The sequence below is a fragment of the Castor canadensis genome, chromosome 6 (genome assembly GCF_047511655.1).
Source record: "Castor canadensis chromosome 6, mCasCan1.hap1v2, whole genome shotgun sequence".
NCBI lineage: Eukaryota > Metazoa > Chordata > Mammalia > Rodentia > Castoridae > Castor > Castor canadensis.
Window position 1 is genome coordinate 115,346,082 of NC_133391.1, and position 24,952 is coordinate 115,371,033.

At 40.9% G+C, this 24,952-nt stretch overlaps 1 protein-coding gene across 1 annotated transcript; it reads right to left on the reverse strand.

Moving 5' to 3' along the window:
• Window positions 1-2,762: 2,762 nt before the first annotated feature.
• Window positions 2,763-14,534, reverse strand: Crhbp (corticotropin releasing hormone binding protein). The gene is made up of 7 exons (XM_020186505.2): window positions 14,000-14,534; window positions 13,564-13,657; window positions 13,109-13,266; window positions 11,522-11,732; window positions 9,603-9,751; window positions 5,530-5,647; window positions 2,763-3,447 (listed from the first exon to the last, which is right to left on the reverse strand). Exons 1-7 carry the CDS (start codon window positions 14,078-14,080, stop codon window positions 3,290-3,292), a joined length of 969 nt encoding a protein of 322 aa, XP_020042094.1. The 5' UTR covers window positions 14,081-14,534; the 3' UTR covers window positions 2,763-3,289.
• Window positions 14,535-24,952: the final 10,418 nt, after the last annotated feature.

A 24,952-nucleotide genomic window follows, 5' to 3' on the forward strand; every position in this document is an offset into this window, starting at 1 on the left:
CCTGAGGTGGCATATTTGCTTAGAAGTAAGAATCAATGATACAAATAATAATCAATAAGGGCACTGCGCAGTCTTTGCTTTAAATATGTTTGAGCATTTAATTTTGAAAAAAGAAAACTTATGAAGAAGATGGCTTCATTATTGAGGTTAAAAACTCATCAACAGAGATTTGATAAGTGACATACCCAAGTAAGTGGCAGAGCTGTGTTTCAAAGAGAGAGGGATGATTTAACTACTCTGCTATACTACATTTTGGGGTGTTTTTGTTTTGTTTTGTTTTTTGGGTTTTTTTGGTGGGACTGGGGTTTGAACGCAAGGCTTCATGTTTGCAAAGCAGGCGCTCTACCACTTGAGTCAAACCTTTAGTCCCTTTTGCTCTGTTTTTTGAATATTGGGTCTCACAAACTATTTGCCTGGGTTGGCCTTGAACCCTGTAATCCCAGCTACTTGGGAGGAAGAGGAAGGAGGATCTCAAGTTCAAGGCTAGCCTTGGCAAAGTTAGTGAGACTCAAAATAAAAACAAAAGGGCTGAGGACATAACTCAAGTAGTGGAGTACTTGCCTAGCATGTGCAAAACTCTGGGTTCAATCGCCAGGACTGAAAAAAAAAAGCGTAAGCTATTATGCACTAAAAAACTTTCAAGTAAAATATATCATAAATGATTGCAGAGTGTCACTGCTTAGGGACCACAATTCTACATACCCTGGAAAATTTTGTTTTACTCAGCAAAATGAATTCATGAGGGTTAAGAGCCAGAAATTTCTGATGATGGCAGAACTGCCCTAATTCTTCGTTTGCTAGAAAGGACTATGATAAAAGGGCTCACCTTCATTGAATTTATTTTTTATGAGTTGAGGAATCCAGCATTTTATATATAACTACACAAGAATTATATAGTCATCTATCTATCCACCCATTCATTCATCCAGGCATTTATTCAGTCATTTCCTAAAGAACTCAATATTCCAAAATATCCACTAAGCCAAAACTTTTTTTAAATTATTTTATTTTATTTTTATTAGAGTATATTACACATGCGGGATTCATAGGATATTTCCCCACACATTTGTGTCATGTACCTGGATGATATTCATCCCTGTGTTACTCTGTCCTTTATTTATTTCTTTATTTTATTCATCTGTGCATGCAAGGCTTGGGTCATTTCTGCCCCTTCACCCACCCCCTCCCTTACCCCCTGCCCCCTCCCGCTCCCCCTGAGCCCCTCAATACCAGGCCAAAACTATTCTGCCCTTATCTCTAATTTTGTTGTAGAGAGAGTATAAGCAATAATAGGAAGGAACAAGGGTTTTTGCTGGTTGAGATAAGGACAGCTATACAGGGCATTGACTCACATTGATTTCCTGTGCGTGTGTGTTACCTTCTAGGTTAATTCTTTTTGATCTAACCTTTTCTCTAGTTCCTGGTCCCCTTCTCCTATTGGCCTCAGTTGCTTTAAAGTATCTGCTTTAGTTTCTCTGTATTGAGGGCAACAAATGTTATCTAGTTTTTTAGGTGTCATACTTATCCTCATATCTCCCTTGTGTGTTCTCACTTTATCATGTGATCAAAGTCCAATCCCCTTGTTGTGTTTGCCCTTGATCTAATGTCCGCATATGAGGGAGAACATATGATATTTGGTCTTTTGGGCCAGGCTAACTTCACTCAGAATGATGTTCTCCAATTCCATCCATTTACCAGTGAATAACATTTTGTTCTTCTTCATGGTTGCAAAAAATTCCATTGTGTATAGATACCACATTTTCTTAATCCATTCGTCAGTGGTGGGGCATCTTGGCTGTTTCCATAACTTGGCTATTGTGAATAGTGCCGCAATAAACATGGGTGTGCAGGTGCCTCTGGAGTAACCTGTGTCACAGTCTTTTGGGTATATCCTCAAGAGTGATATTGCTGGATCATATGGTAGATCAATGTTTAGATTTTTCAGAACCCTCCAAATTTTTTTCCAGAGTGGTTGTACTAGTTTACATTCCCACCAGCAGTGTAAGAGGGTTCCTTTTCCCCCCCCCGCATCCTCACCAACACCTGTTGTTAGTGGTGTTGCTAATTATGGCTATTCTAACAGGGGTGAGGTGGAATACTAAGCCAAAACTTATACTAAATCTTAAGTGTTTATAACACTTTCAATCAGTATTTTTCTTTATGCATGTTTTTTAGATTTTGTTAAGACCAGAGGATGGGATCCCAATATATTTTAATGAACTTTATATGAAATATGTTTTAGGAATCATAATCAAACCATTCATTCTGCATAGATTGAAGCATTCATCCATTAATGAAAGTAAAGAGTTTCCTTGAAAGCATTGCTCAGAAGCTCATTTTGCTCCAAGATGTGATCTACATACCACATGCCAACATGGAGAGGGTTTAGGAGACAATACGCAATCTTTGGAACCAAAGAAGTACTCAGATTTTGGTAAGTTGTATCTATGAGAGTTGTAGGATCCTTGCCCTCCTTGTTGAAAAGTATGTGCACTGTGGCGAAGACGTGCTCTCAGAGGCTAGTGGGAAATGGATGTCTCCTTCCCAGTTCCCCGCAGGACAAAGCAGTGTGCAAACACTGCCCTCCTCCCTGTGCTCTGCATAATCCTATTTCAGTGTTCCAGAGCCCCACCAGCCCTTGGAAATACAAAACAATTTAGTTCAGCATTTGGTTCTGCACTACATGGGAACATTATTTTCTGAGGGTAACAAAGGAAGGGACCATTCAAGAAGAAAATAAAGCACAATGTCAAGCTGCCAGCGTCCTAAATATATTTATTACATTTGTATTTGTGGATGGAAAATGTTTTCCATGCTACAAAGTTTTGTTAAAAACAAGTATCACAAATCAACAAATAATGGCTACAACTTCTATCTATTTGTAAACAGAAGAATAAACAGATACAACTTCCTTTGGTATACACAAGACTTTGAATTTTTTCTATTATAAAACTATGTGTGCCACCATTTTCCTTCCTTAGTAGTTTTTTCCCTTGAGATACAATCATTTACTATTGCACTTTATACTTGTCTTACCAGTTCAAGTTTGTATCAGACCAATGAACTACAAACATTTCCATAAACACCTGTTTCCTACCAAGCAGGTAGAAACCGTATTCCTTGATATAAACAAAAAGGAAGCAAAATATAAAAAGTCATGTGGATATATGTTCAAGGCCTGAATACTGCCTGGTATGAAAGGCTTTTCATTAGGTGATCATCAAAATTATGTACAATAGCCGTTAAGAACTCATTTAGCTAGCAGCACAATGACCATTGAGCTGGCTCCTCAAAGACTGGACAAACAGAATTCCGGGATGCTGTTCCCATCGGCATTTTGCAATTCGTATGGCTCCAGCTGACGGTATTCAAATGTCACACGATTTATGTGTTTCCCACTGGAGACCATGCGCACCACAGTGTTGTCACAGCCAATTTTCATCTGGGCTGCAATCAGTGGAAAAAATAAGTTTCCCATCAGGTTAGAAACCACACAAACCATTGCTGTTGACAATGAAAGCAGGAGATGTATCTTCCTCTCACATACTCAACTCACTCTCAGTGAAAACAGTCTTGGTTTTGTTTTTACTGTGATTATCGAATCAGGAAAATGAACCCAGCCTTTCTCCTCATGTGCAAGAACACGGAAAGCAAATAAAACAGTTGGAAAGGGGCATGAAGACGTCTCCCAGCCTGTGTCTTGCTCTCCTGCCTGTGTGGCTTGGGTGGTAAAGAAGGCCACCTGTGAACCCTGCTGATTCTAGTTCCGGACTCTTGGTGGGAACAGTACTGCCCTCTAGGGACAGGTTGGAAATTTACAGGAGCAGTTTTTGGTAGTCACACTATCTGAGGTTCCAAGTGGCATTTCGGGGCTAGAGATGGAAAGTATTGATGGAAGCTTATATAAACAAAAAGCTACCTGTTTATAACTGTTTTACACATAAACAAAAGCCATTTGCATGGTAGAGATATACACTGAGTGTACCAGTTTTTCTTCTAGTGCATTTTCTCTCTTTTCTACACTTCTCATATAAAATAGCTCATAATATTCTTACTTGTCTTACAGCCAATATTTTTGTTATCCATATTAAGCACATGGCAACCTTTATATCTCTTCTCATGCAGGTGTTCCTGAGGAGTTGTGTATTGAAAGTCATATCAAAAACTACTTTCCTTTTGTTTTTGGTGGTACTGGGTCGTGAACTCAGGGCCTCACACTTGCTATGCGGGTTCTCTTGCTGCTTGAGCCACTCTACCAGTCATTTTTTATGATGGGTTTTTTCAAGATAGGGTCTCATGAACTATTTGCCTGGCTGACTTGGAACCGAGATCCTCTTGATCTCTGCCTCCTAAGTAGCTAGGATTACAGGTGTGAGCCATCATCACCTGGCCAAAAATTACTTTCCTTTTATTTCTCCAGCCTCAAGCTGATTTCTGAGGTAAGGTTGATCTGATATATGTTCTTTTAATTTTCTCAATTCCCCTCAACATGCTTTGTTTCTCTGAGGTTTTTCTAAATTCTGAGAAGTGCTACCTCTATCATTGTGTAACAGAGACCTCACAAATATGCAGCTAGGCTTAGATAAATCAAAACAATTCAATAATGTTATTGAAGTAAAATTCAATTTGAAAACATAATAGACATGAACTTTATGATTATTTTAATATAAGTACAAGGGAGCCTAGGTTAATTTCTACCTGGAAGGCCCAATTTGTCTTTCTTTAAACAATTTGAAAGATCGTTCTTTTTCTGATCTTACTCTGAACTTTAATCTATATAGCATTTCTTATTTCCTTTAGCATGTGTGCATATTATTTATTATTTAAGTCAGAATTAACCATGAAATTTGACATTGGTGTTCTTCATCTTCTGTTTTATTTTTGTCTCATTTAAGATAACCAAAGATGCCTGAATCTGAAGTACAGGTGTGGGAGTGAACTTTATAGTAATGTTTTATGTAACCCTAAACACACACACACACACACACACACACACACACACACACACACACTTGATTAGCTTGGTCATGAGATCGGTCATTCCTACTCCTTCTTCACCCCACTTAAGCATAATGACATGGAAATTCTCCTTAGTCTCTGACAAAGAAGATCAGGTACACAGGTACACATATAAGGAGAACTTATTTAGTTACTATTTCATTGTTATACTACTATCAATTGTTGTTACATCTACTATTAGAACCATTATTCTTTCAGTTAGTAAACAAACCTTTAACCTCCAGAGGAAAGCAGGGCTCCCCAAGAAGATGAAAAGATTTGAGGAGCTTTGTGTTTTTCAAACTTTTACTTTTCAAACTTTTACCTTAAGTACATATCCTGATTGCTTCATAGGTTTCCTTCTTGGTACTGGATATTTTGATACTGTAATAAGCTCGGATATAATATTATCATATGGTTCAACATATAAAATGGAATTTTTGGTGGAACTTGTCTGCCATTTGGGGGAAGATGTTATTTAGGGAAATAATCTTGAAAAGCACATAAGTAATAATTGAAGAACTATCTCACCCGGGCCATGAAAGGGGTAGCAGAGATCTGCTAAAGGCATCATCTTGGAAGGGTCCAGGCCAGTTCCTCCCAGCAGCTCCACAAAATCTCCAATTCCCCCACAACCTGCTGAGGGTTTCTAAGAGGACAGAGCAGCAGAGCAAGATATGTTTAAAACAATGATGGAAGTCAACCCATTTGGCTAACGGTGGATGAATGAATTCACTCAATCCTGGCAGTGTCACTGAATTTAACATCTGGGACTCTGGAAATTAAAAGACTTTTAAATAGAAAAAAAATCATAGGAATTGCTTTTCTAAATCAGCTTGAGTAATATTTTTTTAAAGTGCGTGCATGTTTTCTAAACAATTTTTTAAGCTCAAGGACTAAAATAGTGAAATAGAAATCCATACATCTTGGGGTCTGAAAACACTTTGCTTTTTAAATCACTAGGACTACATATTGAGTTATTTTAATTTCTTACTGTATGCAGTTCCAGTTAAATGAAGTCAATTATCTGCATTTTATAAATAGGGCTTCCACATTGGTTTTTCCTTTAACTCACCTCTTTTCCTCTTCTTCATAAAGGGATTCCTCTGTTTTGATACACATTATTTCTACCAATAAGGATTTAGATTAATTTTAGCTTCTTGAGCAAAGAATAAAACTGATTTGGGACCCAAGTTAGATAGACTTACCATCCTTTCATTGAAAAAAATTACTTCAAGCTACTCAAAAGAAGAATTGATTCTTGAAGTCGTTGTATGATTACTCCTAAATACTTTTTCCTGCCTCCTTTCATCCTTTCCACAATCTTAGCCACAGCAATTCCAGTGCCTCGCTCTCTTAGCTCAAACAAAGCAGCCACTCTCAATCCCAAATGCGTGCTTTGAGTGCCCCCTCTCCCATGCTAGGGCTGCCTTGTGGGCATGCCACCTGTGCAGCACACAGGGCCCATGTGCAAAAGGTCCCTGTGCTAGCTTTAATGCTCTGCTGTCTCTCATTTGTGTGTGTGTGTGTGTGTGTGTGTGGTGGTGGGGATTGAACTTGGCTTCATGCTTGCTAGCCAAGCATTCTACCACTCTAGCCATGCCCCTAGTCTTTTTGCTTTTAGTTTGTTTTCAAATAGGGTCTTACACTAATTTTCCCCCAGGGTGACCTCAAACTGGGATCCTTCTACCTCCACCTCCCAAATAACTGGGCTTACAGTCATGCACCATCATTCCTGGGTGTCTTGAAATTCTTAATGAATTTTTAAATAAGGGACACATATTTCCATCCTGTTCAGTCTCCCACAATTTGTGTAGCTAGTTTTGCCTGCAATCCTATTGAAATGTACTTATTAAGAGATCAAGCAGAATGTGACAGGTGTCCAGATAGAGCCTGACACATGGGAACCAAAATCTAAAATAGAGAACTTTATACACACATTCATGCAGAAGCACATATATCAGACATTTAGAAGAACAATGAAATACAACTGGAACTACCCCACAAGAGGAAGGCAGGAGGGGACATCTATTTTTAAAATGCCCACTATGTGCAGGGTTCTATGCTTAGGTACTTTGCACATATTTTCATCCAATGATGAAATAGAGATTTAATTAGCTCCACTGTGCACAGGCATCGTGTTTGTGAAGTGAGACTCAAATATGCTATTTAGGGGTGAAGGAAAAAACTTAATTGTCTTTCCCCTGGGAAGACAATGTCAAAGGGAAACAGAAGTTTCCACCTGGTTCTTTAGATTTCCAATTTCAGCAGGTGGCATTGAAAGGACAAGGCAGGCTCAAAAGATAGAAATGGGAAATAAGTTGGGGAGAAGTAGAAACTAAAATGAGGGGACGACACAGAGAAACAAGGAAGGCGGGTGCATCTATTGCTGGGGTGTCCAGTGGCATTTCACTCTTCTTTATAATCCTCAGATTTTCTTGTCAACAGTGGAGGAAGCTGAGCTGCGTGGGACCGTCTGGGGTTCTGTTTCTTGGCAGCAACCTCTAGATGTTGAGGTTTAAAGCCACTATCATCTCCTGCTAGACTACAGCAATGTGTCAAAGGGGTATCTGGCCTTTGATACTAATGGTAAAGTCCCCACAGCTCAATATGCAAAGCTGGTCATTTGGGGGAATTCTCCTTCTAACACATAGGGAAGCTGGGGTGTTTTAAAGAATAATCTTGATAGGTACACATATAATAACCAAAGAAACATGGTCCACTCACCATGTGAAGCCAGAGTGACCTGTAGACAACAGACCTCAGGTCATGTAACTTTCCTGTCTGAACCCCTTCAGTGATACCTCACTGCTCTTAATACACTCAAAGCATTGCTATGGACAGCACAGCTGCCCATGCTCTGGCACTGCCCCTCCCTAAGCTGGCTCATCCCTCTCTCCCTCTACCATCTCAAGAACCCAGCAAGCACGCACCTGCCTCAGAGCCTCCGGACCACTGTTCTCTCTGCTCTCTGTTCTTCCTGAGGCTGCTGGCTCCTTCTGATCTGTTGTTCAGATCTCACTTTAAATGTCTCCTTCCCGGATTGGGGGGCATAACTCCAATGATGGAGAACTTGCCTAGCTAGCACAAGTCCTAAAGTTCAACCCCCAGTACCACAAATAAAAATAAATACATACATAAATAAATATTTATATGTCTCCCTCCCAGGTTTCTTTTCTGACGAGCTTATCTCAGGCAGCTCTGCCCTCCTCTCCACCTCCTTGTTCCCAGTCACTATCTATCTGCAGCCACTTTACTGAATTTTCTATACAGAACTTACCACTGTTTGAAACACATGACAATTTTGCCCATCTTAACTCACTAGAATGCAGGCTCCCTGTGAGCAGGACCTATCTTACTCATTGCTAATTTCCAGAATCCAGAATAGCTCCTTGTACATAGGCAGAATTAATTCTGTTTTTCCTCTGGAGGCAGGGTCTTGCCATGGAGCCCAGGCTGTTCTGGAACTTGAGATTCTACTGCCTGAGTCTCCCAGTGCTGGGATTACAGATGTGAGTGAAAAAAAATAGTTTTTAAGGAATAAATGCCTACAATACTATGGGCTTTAAATTATCAAAGGAAAACACCAAGGTTATTTCTTAGAGCCTTAACACCTGAAGGACAGCTCTCCCAATCTGCTACCAAATCTCTCAGCTTCTAGCTTTTACATTAAGAATGATGTACAAACAGTATCAAGCCAATAAGCCTTGGCCAAGGATACTGAAAGACACCCTTATCAAAAGATCATTCTTCTACCAAGGTCCAACAACAATTTAAGAAAAAGCAGCAGCCCATGAATTTAAGGCTAGAGGAAATTGGATATACATTCTTTTCTTCGGTCCTGGTCCTATTATTTGATTTTCACTAAAATCTGTCAGATTAGGAGCTCTGGCCCCTTTGATAGCAGCAAAATACATGTATTATCTTAACCTAGGCACTAGAGTAAGTATAGGAAATGAGGATGACTCATAGAGAAAATGCTATCAGTGCAAGTAAATGTGGTCAAGCTAAGCATTAATTTGAAGGTCCACACAGAATTCATGTGAAAGTAAGTTGATAGGGAGTCTCAGCTAATATTTCTGAGGCAGAATGCACTGACTTAAATGCAATGCAAAATACTCTTCAAAACTTTTTTCCTGCCTTTTGCAATGTAAAAATCCAATTTCATATTTTATGCTACAGTTAGCATTCCTCCATAGCATAGTCTGTCAATGAGATACTTCCTTCGTGTCAAAAGAAAATTCCAATAATCAGAAAAACAGCTGTGTAGATGACTCATACTAGGTTCTGCAAGAAGAGAATTTTTGCAAAAGAAGGCAAGTACAAGAGAGTTCAATTGTAATTACATACCACCAAGTTCACCAATTGAAAGCATTTCTTACGTCACAAGAAAAAATACTGAAGTAGTTAGAATGGGCACCTGAATGTGTGGCTGGCAGCATGACTGAAATAGAAGAAGGGTTCAGTTAAAGCAGCGAGGGTAGCACATGTGTGATTTAATAGCCAGAAGGATGGGCTGCTCCAATTTCCTGGTGCCAGATTTGCTTTTGCTCTGATAAAACTCAGGCCTGACCAAGTACTTAGAAAGCAAGCAGGGCACTTACCTTTAACTGAAGACCATGTAAGTGTCCCAGCGTGAGATCAGATATTTTGATTGCCACTGGATAAATGATGGAAAAGCTGCAGTTTCGATGCTGGTGTGGGACCACCAGGGTAAACCTTCCATTCGGGGTCTGAGAGATGGCATTGCAAGCTTTGTAGAAAAAAAAAAGTTACATTTGCATTATTTGAAGTGCTAAGATTTTGTAGAAATTTATTGTATCCTTATTCTAGGCTTCTGTTCATGGTCTGGAGTGCCAGGGGAGAGAATATATGTCACAGTGACAATTTGGAGAAAGGAAGGAGTTAGGGTAGTAAAAATCATTAGTGATGTATGAACATTATCAGTACCCCTGAGCTGCAAGGGGTCTTCTAACCTTCATCTCAGGGGGTTACCTTGTTGACAGTAATCATGACATATAATGAACTAGAGGTAGCTAGCTGGTAGTGGTTCTAGGAACACTTAGGTTAACTAGGGTCTAAGTTCAAGCCAGGAATCTGGGAGAATCAGGCTTAAAGGTGAGGCCTGAACTCAAACCTTGTCTGTTTGAAGTTGTCACTCATATAATTTGGAGTCGTGTTGTTATTTTAAAAGCTATTAAGTAAATAAATAATCTTATTTTAAATGGTTTATAATACTGACAAAATAGGCTGACAATAAAATAGAAAGATGGGTCTTAAGCCTGATAAATATTTGCTGGGTATTGAATGATACTGACTAAAAAGTAAATTTTTTAATGTTTAATGTTCTCAAGAATTTCTGAAATGTTTGCATCTCAAGTCTAGACTCAGAATGTATTTATTCTTCTAGCTATGAAACAGAAGCATCAGAATTTGCATTTTTGCTCATAATGGGACAAAAGTTTCTGATTGATCAGATCAGACCCACCTCTTGCCTCCTTCTTATATTTTTTATTGCACTTAATTTCAAAAAGAACTGAAATTCCTTGATGATTCTGGAATGTGTCATATGCCTTCTTACCAACAAAATACAAGAGAAACATTTCATTTTGTCCTGTAGAATTATTCCGCTCCAGTCTCCAGAAATAGCTTTGGTGATGGGGCAGGAATTTCTTTCAAAAATTCTTTTTGTTTTTTAAAAATAGAAATCAGAAAACTAGCTGGAAGTAGTTCAAGTGGTAGACAGCCTGCCTGGCAAGTGTGAGGTCCTGAGTTCAACCACCAGGACCTCCAAAACCAAAACAAAACAAGATTTGTGATACATTATTCTTTGGCAGATTAGGTCCTACCCTTCAACTACAAGAAATAATAAATACTAAAATAAGTGATATGCTTTCTTTTTTTCCAGTTTTTAAAAATATTTTTCTCTTAATGGGGAAAAATAAGCAGATGAGTAAAATAATTAAAATGTACTTTAGAACTGGGCCATACAGTTTTATAGCAAAATCTATGTGTGTCTAAACTGAACTAAATTAGGGTGGTGGGCTTAGTATCAGAAGGCAACACAAAGACATTCTGGCCCTATCCTCTGCTCAGGGCCTGACATCTGTCTACTGTATCTCAGCTGTGCAGCTTTTCAGCCTTTGTCTATTAGCTCTAGGACTACAGCTTTATAGCTGATCCTTCAAGTTTATCCTGGATCCAAGGAATGACTTCGGAGATCAAAGTTTGTCACTGAATGCATTGCAATACCTAAGGGGATTAGAAAAAGACTTTGAAGAAAAACAGAATTGTACCCATCATAAACTAGGATATTACCTAGCTTAGGAAATTAGTTAGAAGCTGTGATTTGTTTTTCAGACTGAACAGAAAATATTCTTTAGCTTATTTCTAATTACAAGTGAATTTCCATTTCAATTTTCCTAAGTCTGTGAAATACTACTTCTGAAAAGCAGGTTTCACTTTCCTCCCAACCCTCAAGGCCTATCTGTTGACTGAGACAACAGGCAGTTAGCTCACTTACGAAAGAGATTGGGATCTGTCTTTACGGTTAATGTGAATCCATTTCCTGGTTCATGGACCCGGAAGAAGATCATGGCCACATTCTGGGAAGATCTGGTGCTTCTTCTGCTAAGACCACTCTCACAGAAATCTACATACCGCTTGGTGGTGGGGAGAGGGTGATCTTGAGAACTGGGGAATTTCTCCCCCTTGAGGATCCAGCCATCAAACACCTTCCAAAAAAATAATAATAGATATTGATGGTCATATTCATCATCTCCTGAAATCATGGGTGTGTTGAAAAGGGGGAAAGTTATCTAGCAATGAGACTTCAGTTTAAGTGAAGGATTGATAGCCACACCCCCTTTTCCCCTGTCTGCTTGCTTTTCATTTGGATGTAGTTGGAGTGAGAGTTGGTTGCAAGTAATGTTATTAATTAATGCTCTTTTCTGTGTAAGCCTAAAGAAGTAAACTATCATACTTCTTATTCTTACAATCATTTTGGCAAAAGAAATCGTACACAATATATATTTTTATCTTGATCATGTTTTCCATATCCCACTTTCAAAAGAATGCTACAGAAGCATTATTTGGGTTTCATTAACTTCTATCTTTCCTCTAATCACTGAGATGTGAACAAATTATCTCAAAAATAGGTAGCAACAGAAAAAGACTGGGGTAGCAGTTTTATCTGCAATGGTTAAAACAGGCATCCTCATCTATTTTTGCTATCATCCCATATTACCTGAAAATATCAAGAAGCTGCTGTAGTCAGATAATGTCAACTGATAAACCCATGTAGAACCTTCCACTTCACTTGCTACCTTTGGTAGTTGGACAAAGGGTCAGCCAACTGATTTTGCTCTCAGAATCAACACAGGTCTCCAGTTAACCTACGTTTACCAACATAGGTCATAAAATTACCAACAACCCACTGCAAATCATTTCTAAATAACTTGACAGGCTCTAAAATAATTCTGCTTTGGAGGTTTGAATCATGGTCGCTTTCACTGAGCAGTAGAGCTCCATCAACCATCCCAAGCCGACCTCTGTGACTATGGCAACCAAGAGTGGCGGGTGGGGGTCTGGTCTTCTCCTTCCTCCTGTCTCAGACTAGATTCCTTCTCCCCCACCCCCCATCATCCTTCCCAGCAGCCAGGGCCCTACTGCTCCAAAAGCCGATCGCCCCGGCTTTGAAGACAGCCTCTGAGCCAGCAGAAGCAAAGGGTTCGCCTCTCACCAAGACTCTCTTGGTAGGCTGGAGAGCTCCTCTTAGTTTTTGCCAAATTTCGTCTGTCCAGATTGCATCACAGCATTTCGTGCTGCAAGTTCAAGTGTTCAGGAGTTCTCAGGGCCTCGAAAGCGTTTAAAATGGAATTTAAAGCGCCGCAGCGTGCAGAGGCACCAAACCTACAGCTTAGGTCTTTCTTAGGGTTGGGACAAGATAGGGACCAGGTTCCCGCCGCATGCGGGTCCCCAAGCGCGCCTCCCCGGCTCGAGCACCAGCGGAGGGTCTAATTAACAGCTGTCCTCGACTCACCACGCTGGGCTAAGCCCTCCAGCCCCTTCCAACCTCCGGACTGGGGATACACGGGGCGGGGCGCCTCACCTTCAGGAAGTCCCCTCCCTGACAGTCGATGGACACCAGGTCGTAGTGGATGGTGATAAACTCCTCCGGCTCGCCAATGAAGAAGGCGGCACAGTGCAGCTGCGGCCGGTCGGCGGTGAAGGTGAATTGGCCAGGGAGACTCAGCATGTCCAGGCACCCTGGGGAAGGCCACAGACCCAGGGGTCCAGAGCTGCAGCTGCCGGGGCGCCGGCTCGGCAGCCAGTCTCCGCCGGCCCCATTCCCAGGCTCGGCAGCGCGCAGCGCCCTAAGCTTGGGCTCCCAGTCGCGGCAGCGCGGGGATCGGGCGCGGCTGCTCTCTGACCGATCCTTGGCGAAGGAAATCGCGCCCAGGAGGTCACGGCCAACCCCGGCCCGGCGATCCCGGAGCCTCGCGCCCTCGGTGCAGAGCCCCAACCTCCCCGCCTCCCAGACACCAGCAGGGTGCTCCGACTCACTCAGAGCACGGCGGTACGGCTGCTCCCCAGCCAGGTCCCGCTTCAGATTGGCGTTGAAAAGCTGGAAAGGGTCGTGGTCCGCGGCTTCTTGCAGCTGGCAAGGAAAATGGGTCAGTCCAGAAAAGTTCAAGGGGTAAGAAAGAAAGTGGATCAGCAGCGGAGCACTCACCCTGCCGCTCAGCAGAGCAAACAGAGATGGAGTCAAGGTCTCCCTGAGTCCGGAGACCACCGACCCGAGGGTCTTAGACCCTTCCCATTAGACCAGGGCATCCCCAGCGGCCAGAGGAAAGCAGGCAGGGAGAAAGACAAGTGTAGATGAAAAAGACTCAATGGAGTGGGAAGAACAGCTAACCCCATAAAGGGCTGAGAGCAGAGACAGACTGCCTGCCGCCCTACTCACAAGAAAGGTGTGTTGGTTAATCCAGGGATGGCTCACCTCTAGGTAGCGGCTGTCCCCTCTGAGAGCCGCCAGGAAGATCAGAATGAAGTGACACTGAAGTTTGAAGTTAGGTAGCATGCTGGCCTTGCGTTGCAGCTTGCGCGCTGTGCTCCGCAGATCTTGGGCTTTTCTTCCCACACCTTCACCCACGCTGAGAGCTAGCTAGTAGGGTCCCTTTGCTGGGTCTCTTTTATAGAGCAGTAGAGAGGGGAGGCTCTCTGCCCCTTAACTGATCTAAGCCTAGTTACCATGGGTTACCCTGTCTCAGTGACAAAATACGTGGCAATGACGAGGGTCGGGCTCTCAGCCACAAATTTCAGCGTGGCCCAGCATTATTCACCAAGAATGACTTCAGTCACTACACTTAGTGATCAAAAGAATGAGAGAGGACATTTTATTGACCTGCCAAATGTGACATTATACTTTCCAGTGGACATTCTGGGATTTTCCGGTTTAGCAAAGCAAAGTGACAGTTACCCACATGTATAAAATATCCAGACACATATGATCTAACTTATCACACAACCTTGAATGAAAACATGCTGAAATGGTCAGCATGTAGGATTTGTGCAGTTGCCACAATTCTCCATAAATAACTTGAGGTATTTCAGCTTCAAAAGTCTGAGAGTCTGGAATTTCAGAAGATTGCAGTAATGCCATTACAAGCTTTCTTCCTGTCTCTTAATCTCTGCTTTATCCTGGCCCAGTTTCTTATAAGCATTTCCTTAATGGAAAGTTAACTCTGGTGTCTGCAGACTTCTGGATTTTAGCTGAGGTCTGTCACTTGACCTTGGGTTTTTGTGCCATGTATACACTTTTGGTCAGGTAGCCTTGGCCATGACTTTTGCCTCCATCTGGACTACTGAGAGCGTGCCATTCCATTCCATTCCCTGCCTATGAATACCTGGCCTACTTCCACCCCTGATAGAAAGAACTTCAAGAAGCTTCTTTATCACTGCTCACCAGCAAGTGCATAGGCCAAATCAAGTGTCTTAGGGATGGACTTGAGCTAGGTATATCTCCATCAGTTACAGAGAAGAGCATCGCATCTGCTTTGTCTCCGGAATTATAGAGATGCTCCACTTTTGACTTAGCTACTCTCTTTCCAATATAGGTGGCAGACATTGTTATGAAAACTATTGCACACAATAAGACCATACATCAGGGTTTTAATGAAAGAAAATGGCTATATATTTTGCCTAGTAGTGCCGGAACTTGATGTTTTCATATTTAAGACAATTCTGAGCTCTGCAGGGACGGCACTTTAGCTTTTTAATCAGGAAGTCTTTCTATCCACCTCCAACTTTATAAATAATCCTCAGACCACAGAGGGGGAAGAACACCCACAGGTCAGGAACACTGGCCACCATGTCTTCCCAATCCCAGGAAGTTTAAATGTCTGAATTTCAGAACGAGTATAAAGAACTTTAGGGGAATAAAGGAGGAGAAAAACAAATAGCTACACCTTCACCTGCTTGGCCTCAAATGTGTCAGGCCATCTTCAGGTCCATCTCCCACAGTGTTTATGCCTACAGGAGCCTCGTGAACACTCACCTGGCATGCCATCCTCTCCCATCAACTCAGCCACAGCTTTGACCTGTGTAGATTCAATCCAGCACTCACTTGGAGACTTTTGTCTTCCCACGTTAGGCATCTGGCACCTTGGGTCACCCCAGTTCAGGACTGCTTAATATCATCACCAAGGAGACATTGTTCTTCAGCCTTCCCCTTCATAAAGAGAGAGAGACAGAGACACAAGGAAAGACAGAAAGAGAGAGAGAGAGATAACAATGTTCTCAGCGTGTTTTCATGATGCTCCTTCCTCAAGAACCACATCTACAGCAAGAGCTGAGACAAAGGAGGGCAAACATAGAGACTGAGGTAGCATCTGATATCACATAACAATTCAAGATTATAGTGTACGATGAGCTTCACCCCCACCAAATCCTGCATGGAAAATCAAGATGCAATTTTCTCCAACTTGTTAAACATGTCCTAAGTCAGTAGAACAGGGCTGGTGGAGTGGCTCTGACAGTTAAGAGTGCCTGCCAAGCAAGAGTAAAGCCCTAAGCGCAAACTCTAGTATTGCCAAATAAATAAATAAGCATAAATTTTTTTCATGGACTGATTTGTCTATTCAAACAATTAGCTTAATTTTTTATTTTATTAGCATATAATAGTTGTATTAGGGGATACATTGTGATATTTACATATATGCTTACAGTATATCTTAGTTAGGTTTACCTCCTCCATCTTTCTCCCTCTTTCTCCCTCTTTCTCCCTCCCCTCCTTCTTGGAACAATTTCAACAAGTTTCATTCTTCTATTTTCATATAAGAATTAGCTTAATATTTGAAAGCTGTTTGTTCAACCAAATTAACTAGGTTTGGGGTTGTTTGGGTTTTTAATTAATCAATTAATTCTTTTTTGAGTCAGAGTCTCTATGTAGCCCAGGCTGGCCTGGATTGTGTGACGCTCATGTCTCAGCCTCCTCAGTGCTGGGCCATACCCAGGTTAGTTTCTTGACATATGCTCTGGGTAAATTCAGAGTCCCCAAGCATACTGCCTGGAAGTAATTTGTATGTATACAAATTGTCACTGTCCATTCTCTGCAAATATTTTTCATTTCCTCTATAACTTTTCTAGACAGCCTCTCCAGTGTTGGTGTTACACATCCCTGAGATGTGATTTCTAGGTCATAAAACCATTATTGGGCAAGGTGAAGGCTTTCTTTTAGTCAAGTAGGACTAAGACATATTTTCCTTTCCAAATCCCTCCAGGGAATTGTCACCTGAAGGTCAAGTGGCCACATGATATCAGATCCGTATTTGACCTATGAACATGGTGGGTGAGAGGGGCAGAACTTGAAATTGTGCTGAGACTGAAATGGCACACATAGACACCTTAATACCTAGCATGCAGAGGGACTTTGGTCGCCCTGGAAACATGTCCTAAGATGTGACTGTGATAGCCAAGATTGAGCTTGTGGAGTCTGCCACAGCATATGCCCTAAGGTGTCAGAATCAGCAATGGGGACTATATAATCTCAAATCTTTTTCTATTTTAAGATCCCATGACCCACTAAGTATTCCCTACCTGTAATACTAAAGTTTTTTCTTTTAGTACATCAATATATGTGTTATAAGAACTTCTTTTTTTTCTGTCCTGATTAATTTGTTGAACTGCTGGAAATGGGACATATGATTAAGTTCTTTAACAAATAAAGATGACTAGAATGACTGGGCTGGGGGTATAGCTCAAGGGATAGACAGTTTGCCTAATATGTGCAAGACTCTGGGTTCTAACCCCAGTAGGAAAGAAAGGAAGGAAGGAAGGAAGGAAGGCAAAAGAAGGAAAAAAATAAAGATGATTAGATAAAATTCATTGTGGCTAGCCAACCACCACAAAACTGTTTCCAGTTGCTTTCAAGATGTCTTGTTGTTTGAATTTGGTGTTATTTTTATTTTATAGCGGTAAGAAAATAACATCTACAGTACTGCCAGCTATAGGCAGTCAGCAGTATTGTACAGCAGCTCTCTGGCATGTCTTCATCCTACACAAGTGAAACTATGACTATTGATTAGGAACTCCCCATTCTCCCCCCACCAAGTCCCTGGCAATCATTATGCTCTGCTTCTATAAGCTGGCAGTTTTAGATGTCTCATATAAATAGCATCCTTCAGTATTTGTCCATCTATAACTGGCTTATTTCATTTAGTATGATGCCCTCAAAGTTTCTCCACATTGAAGTATGCAACAAGATTTCCCCTTTTTTCAAGGTAAGTAATGTTCCACTGTATGTGTGTATCTCATTTTCTTTATCCATTTGTTCATCATCATTTAGGTCCTTTCCACATCTTGGCTATTGTGAATAGTACTGCAATGAGCAATGAACATGGGAGTCCAGATATCTCTTCAAGATCCTGACAAATGCTAAAATGTGGGATTGCTGAATCACTTTTTATCTTTTTAGGAACCTCCGTACATTTTCCATAGTATCTGAACTATTTTTGCATTCCCACCAACAATGTAGAGGATTTTCTAGCAACTTATTTCTAACAGATAAGATTTATTTTTCAGTGTGTCTGAGATCAGGAAGGAAGAAACCAAGCAATACCCTTTGGAGAGCTAATATAAATCAGCTTCTGAACGAAATCCTATGTGCCAACTTCTAACCCACAAGAATAGAAGTTAAGACTTTCAGGGAGAGGGGAGTTGCAAGAGACTGTTACCAAACTTGAGCTTAAGTCCAATGGGGAACCTATTGTCAAGACACAGGAATGCCTTCCAAAACACATGGTTAGGAAAACTGAAGGCAGAGGCTCAAGTGCTACTCCCCAGGTGCCTATCTGCAGGCTTCCACCCATACCTGCAGTCCCTGTGGTGGCAAATAGACCACCAACAATTCCATGTTACCATTAGACAAATGAAAATACCTTGGATAATGTTCTCATAACCTCCAGTCCACAAAGATGTGAAAAGAAGCTTAGAGGCCAGAGGGTAGGATCTCATCAAAGCATCTCATGTTACCTTGTCTCATCTCCCAGTGGATCCATGTGGATGGAGGAGAAGGCAGAAGCAATTTCTAGAAACAGGGGTGTAGGACTTACAAATTAAAGGCATCCATTAGATTAAAACAAAGCAAAACCCTCTTGGGTTCAATGATATCGTTGATCATAAATTTTCTTGCCTATAAAACAGTCAAATACACTGGAAACTATTGTAGACATTAAATATATGTAATATATAAGATAGATTTAAATGGTAGCTAATATTAAATTACACCAATCATATTATATGTATTTGTCCTAGGTTTTTACTTCCAATGATAATAGTCACCTAAGAGTGCATGCATAAGATATGTTTCTCATATCATTATTAAATTAGAATGAATGTCTTCATATTAGATCATTAACATACTTTAAAAAGCCATTGTTAGAAAAAGCAAGAACTAAGCTGAAATGTAATTACAGAACTGCATTTCAAAAGATGAGTTAGGAATGGGTTGCATTAAAGATTATGCACCATAATGGAGAGTCACTCATCTCATCTGAGAGAAAAGAGGAAATGTAGAATATCATGAAGTTGAAAAGATTGAGGAGGTTAGTTATAAAGCAGAAAGAAAAGATAAAATAATTAGGAAATGCCCAAAGGAGGATGCATTTTGATCTCATATCAAGGATTGTTGAGTGACATCATTTGTTTTAAGCCTGGGAGAAAAAGTTTCCAAAAAGTCAAATGACAGGAGGAAAAAATGAAAGATTAAATGATCTGTCCAAATTATCACAGTGAATGAGAAACCAAGTCCAAATTAAGAAGGTTTCTCTATATCCAGCCTGGTGGTCAATCCTTCTAGGAAGACAACAGTGCTGGAAAATAACCCTAACAATAATATTTTGAGTTTAAAAATGACTAGACAAGCAGCAAGAAGTGAGATGGCACAGCCCAAAGCAAGACGCTGCAGATCAATAACTGTAAAGGCGACTGGGGATTGTTCGTGCTGTGCAATGGCTTCCTTGACTTTGGAATGACATTGTTATCTCAGTTCCCTTCAGGCTCACTCTAAAATATGCCGTGACTAACATCTAGCCAGTGGATCATAATGAAATGCCACTTAATATCCCTCTGCCTGCATCAAAGGGAAAAGTACAGCCAGGTCCAGACCTGTCGGTATGTATGTATCGTTAGATAGTGGTGACGTACGCCAGAATGTAGCATCAGCATCAGCACGTAACATCTGCCTCTTCCCTGACAGAAGAGAAATGAAGTGGAAAGAATCATAGTCCTTAGTGCCTTAGAACAAATCTAAAGGACAGAAGTCTGCCAGCTATGTATAATGACACAGAGGTTCTAAGAAGGACAGCCGCAGAGAAAGCTGCACACCAGGCACTGTTTAGTTATCTGTAGTACCTTCTTGTCTCATTTTGTCAGACCCCTGCCAATGGTCATTCTTATGCTACCCTTCCTTCCTTTCTTCCTTCCTTCCTTCCCTTTTCTTTTCCTCCCTCCCTCCCTCCCTCCCTCTTGCCTTTTTTCCTTCTCTCCCATCTTCCCTGAACAACAGATTTAGTAGTTACATATACATTGTATTCTATACATGGCTTGAATGGCCTCTGAAGCCTTTTATTCTAACTTAATATGTCCATCCTGGACCCTAAATATAAAGTCTTTCAAGTTTGACCCAACATCTCTTCTATCTCCCTCCTCAGCATCCAGCATACACACCTGGCACTTCTGAGTGGCACCTAAAAGCAAATTGAACCAAAGGACTTTCTGTTTCCACCTAGTTACAATTAGATAATAGTCATCACTGAAAGGTTGTTGACTACATCAGAAATGTAGCACCTGCCAGGTAATGAGGATCAAATAATAAGACCTCAGAGAGAAACAGAAGTGAGGTGCTAAAACACTTCCTAGGGTCACCTCTAAAAACCCACCGCCAGCTCCACAGTGTGCTGGTGACACAAGGTGGGAAGGGAGCTGTGTGACAGAGCCAGTTAAGGGTGTGGCAAGCAGGGCATCATTTGGCACAAAAAAGTTAAGAAGTGCCAAAAATCTCAGCCACCAAGATAAGTAATATTATAAGGAAATCCACTATCAAATTAAAATGCATAGAAATATCCATAATAAGGGCAGGGAGCACAGCTCAAGCAGTAGAGAGTTAGCAAGCTCAAAGTCTTGAGTTCACTGAAAAAAAAATCCATAATGAACACAATGTCAACATTTGAAAGACCCCATTAGTATCTTTTGCCTCAGACCCCATTAGTATCTTTTGCCTCAGACCCCATTATGGCTCAGCACAAGCTCTGTGGAGGTAGCATGCAGGCAACACCCCATGGGAGACATAAAGAATTTTAGGCTTCTGAGGTGACCCCAGTTCTAGCCACCACCTGACTGCAGCATGGTGAAAGACCCCACAGCAGAAATGCCCTGTTGGGAGCTTCCCACACCCAACTGCAGAAATCAGAAGAGCTAATAAATGACTACTGTTGTTTTAAGTAACCAAGTTTTGGAGAAATGTGTTATTCAGGAATAGATAACTAATACAGGCCCTTTGCATTTCTAGTCTTCTACATTTCTTAGGCTTTGCCTTGGGGGTCCCCAGGTGCCCCAGCTGTGACAGCCTTTGTCTGTGAAACCCTTGATTTGAGTCACCATCTGTGAAGCATGGCCTCATGCCCAGACAAACTACTTCTAGACTGAGCCAACATCTGTAAAAGCAGGCTGCCTGGGGCCACGCTCAGCTTGTGGAGGCACAGGAAGTGGCTGGAGAACAGATAGGAACCAGCTCCCATGCCTCAGCCCTGAACCAGCAAGCCCTCACCAGCTGGCGTTGGAATTATGTCTGAAGGTTCAATAAGCACGATTTCCCTTTTCCATGCTGACATTTTTGCATTTCTAATCATCACTACTGTGCAAACAGAACATGTTTCCTCCAAGTCACTTAGGGAGGGAAAGCCATCTAATATCGAAATCAGGTTTTTGTCAATATATTACTTACAGCGTGGTCGTACTCACGGTTTTTAACCTCATGGTATAAAAACAGACCAGGATGCTCAACAACTTACAGGTTAAAAAGCAAACATCTAGAACCAACTGAAAGAACTTTCAATGGTCATATGGGAGCAATTTGTGCAACCAAATAGAGTAGTATTGAATGATACCTCAGTAAATTCTACGAGCCCACGCTGACATAAATAAGTGATTGAATAAATTAATAAGTAGGAGAAGAGACAAGTCTCCCATGCAGAAGAATGATCCTAAGTCACTGATGTCAATATTCTGCCATCAGGAGGGGAGCAGGTCCTTAGAAGCTGCTTTTGCTAAAAAGTACTGATTCCTCAATTGGACCTGCAAATGTCGAGAGGGTAACTAAAAGCATGAGAAAAGGTTGGCCTCTCTGCTTCCATTTTGTATCTGTGTCCTTTTTGCTGAGCCATTCTTTATGCAGTCACTTTCCAGCTACCTAGGAATCTGGGAAGGACAGGACTGACAGATAAATGTCCTGAGACAGGAACCAAAACTGTCCCCTACCAGGCTACAATCACTTTCTTTGTTTTAATTTCATGATTTTATTTTCAATGCAACTTTTAATAGTTTTTTGTTTTTCTTTTTATAATTTTTTATTAGGATATATTTGTTATACAGGGGAATTCATAGTGAGAATTCCGATTAGGCCTATAGTGTACATTATTTACATTGCCCCCAGCGTCTCTCCCCCTCAACTCCCTCCCCACCCCACTTAAAGCAATTGCAGGAGGTTTCTTAGTTCTGTTTCATATAGGTATTTGAAGTCCATCAACCATATGCGCTCACCTTATTTAATCTCTTTCATTCACCCTCCCCTCCATAGTACTTCCACACACACTTTACCAGGCTTTTCATTAGTAATATTTAAGTTGATGTTCAAAGGGGTTTCTCAATGTATCCCTGCTGTGAGTATACCTTACTTTGGTCCATTCAACCCTTTCCATGACTCTCCCTTGCCCCTTTACCTCCCACCTCCTATTTCTCAGCAGCTTTCAGTATATATCCTTCTATCCTCTACCTTCACAGATGTTATGTTTTATGATATTACAGATGCTCTATCATTCTCTTTTCCTTTCCCTGAGTTCCAGAGAGTATTTCCAGTATTACAAACATGTTCTACATATGAGTTTGTCTATGATCATGCTTGTTTTGTGTGTATGTTTATCTTTTGTTTCTATCTTCCATGTATGAGAGAAAACATGTGCCTTTGTCTTTCTGAGCCTGACTTACTTCACTTAGCATGATGTCCTCCAATTGAATCTGTTTACCTTCAAACCAGATGTCATTATTTCTTATGGCTGAGTAAAACTCTATGGTGTATATATACACCATTTGTCAGTTGTAGGGCACCTGAGTTTTTTCTAAAGCTTGACTGTTGTGAATGGTGCTGTGATGAACATTGGTGTACAGGTGTCTCTACTATATATTGTCTTATGTTCCTTTGGGTAGATGTTAGGAGTGGTATTACTGGATCAAATGTCAGTTCTATCTTTAGCTTTTTGAGAAATCTCCATACTGCTTTCCATAGTGGTTGTACTAATTTGCATTCCCACCAACAGTATATAAGGCTTCCTGTTTCACTGAATCTTCACCAGCATTTGTTGTTGTTATTAACCCCAAATCAACATCCCAATAAAGAAATGGACATATGAATTAAACAGGGAACTCTCAAAGGAAGAGGTACAAATGGCCAGTAAATATATGAAGTACTCAACTTCCCTTGTTATAGAAGAGATGCAAATCAAAACAACACTTAGATTTCATCTCATCCCAGTTAGAATGGCCATATTCAAGAGTAATAACAACTACAATCACTTTCTTACTGTAATGAGGCCCTGCCTGACCAATACTGAGATAACAAGAGACAGGACCACTTTCACCACACCACCAGACCAAGCCTGTGACTGGGACTGTTTAATAATCATGCATGCCCTACCCCAATTCTTCCTCTATTTAAACCTAAAGCACCTGTCTGTATCGGGAAGATGGACTGAAGTATCTACTGTATCTCTTCCCACTGCATGCCCAGGCCAGATTACTAGATCTCCTTTCTCTACTCTTCACTACTTGTCTATTTGGTGTATTGAGGGGAGTGACGGGACCTGACAGGTGGAACCCCTGGAATTGGACTTGTGGCCTAGAACTCTTGGTTACACCCCACTCCTTCAGTGTCGTCAGTGCAAAGTATATGGGGAGGGATGGGGATAAGAGTGACTTTAACAGTGGAAAAACGTGAAAAACATGATATCAATGAGACCAAAGTTGACATCAAAAAACCTAAATCATATTGATAGTATGTACTGTATGTACCCTTGATACAATGTAATGAAAATGGCACATTCTCCTTCTGAGATCTTCTAAACCCATAACCCAGTCTAATGGTAAGTGAAACAGACAAATTCCGGTAGAGGGTAGACCTCAAAACTGCCAAGGTGATCAAAAATAAGAAAAATCTGAGAAAAGGTCTCAGCCAACAGGAGCCTAAGAAGAAATAACAGGTAATTTTATTTAACAAGTAATATGTAATGTCATGTCTTGGATAGGATCTTGAAACGGAAAAAGAACATTAGGAAAAGTTAAAGAATTTTGAATAAACTATGGTCTTTAGTTAATAACAATGCATTAGTATTGGTTCGTTATTTGTGAGACATGGACCATACTACTGTTGATAATAGGAGAATCTGTGTATGGGGGGGGAAGATATATGGGAACTCTGTACTGACTTATTTTCATTTCTATAAATCCAAAACTTTTTAAAAGCCTATTAATAGCAAAATACAGTCAATTTTTAAAAGTAAGCATATGTTTGGGCTTTTCAGTGTTATTACCAGAACCCTCAGCCATAAAGCCTAACTGTGGACCTAAACACTCACCTGCATTGAAAGAAAACAACATATTATAGAAGAAATGAATTTATTTATGGTTTTGGCTAAACTAGGGAGAGAGAAATTCTCACTCTGTCTTCTTCTTGTCTATAGCAGTGTCACAACTTATAGAAAAGATGAATAAAGGACAGGAAATATACATATAGATATGGTCTTCCTCCTGGAAGACCTCTCTTCTGGCCCTGGGCTCCTTCAGTGGCCCTTCTTCACTCCCAGCACGGAATTTCCAGAAGGAATCCTAATCTTAGCCCACCCCTCGCCACCTCATTATAGCATCACAAGTATTTGACATTTGCCAGGCAAGAACCAAAGAAGTTTTATCCTCAAAATTTCTCAGTCCTTTTCTTCCATAAAAAAATTGTCTCTTGGGTTGGAGGTGTGGCTTAAGTGGTAGAGCACCTGCCTAGCAAGCACAAAGCCCTGAGTTCAAACCTCAGTACCAAAAACCAACAAAAAAAATGCCTATTAATTCTATTCACTTCTCCCCTGCTGCAATAATCTCTCTCCTTAGGCTACTCCTAATTTTTACAGCTAAT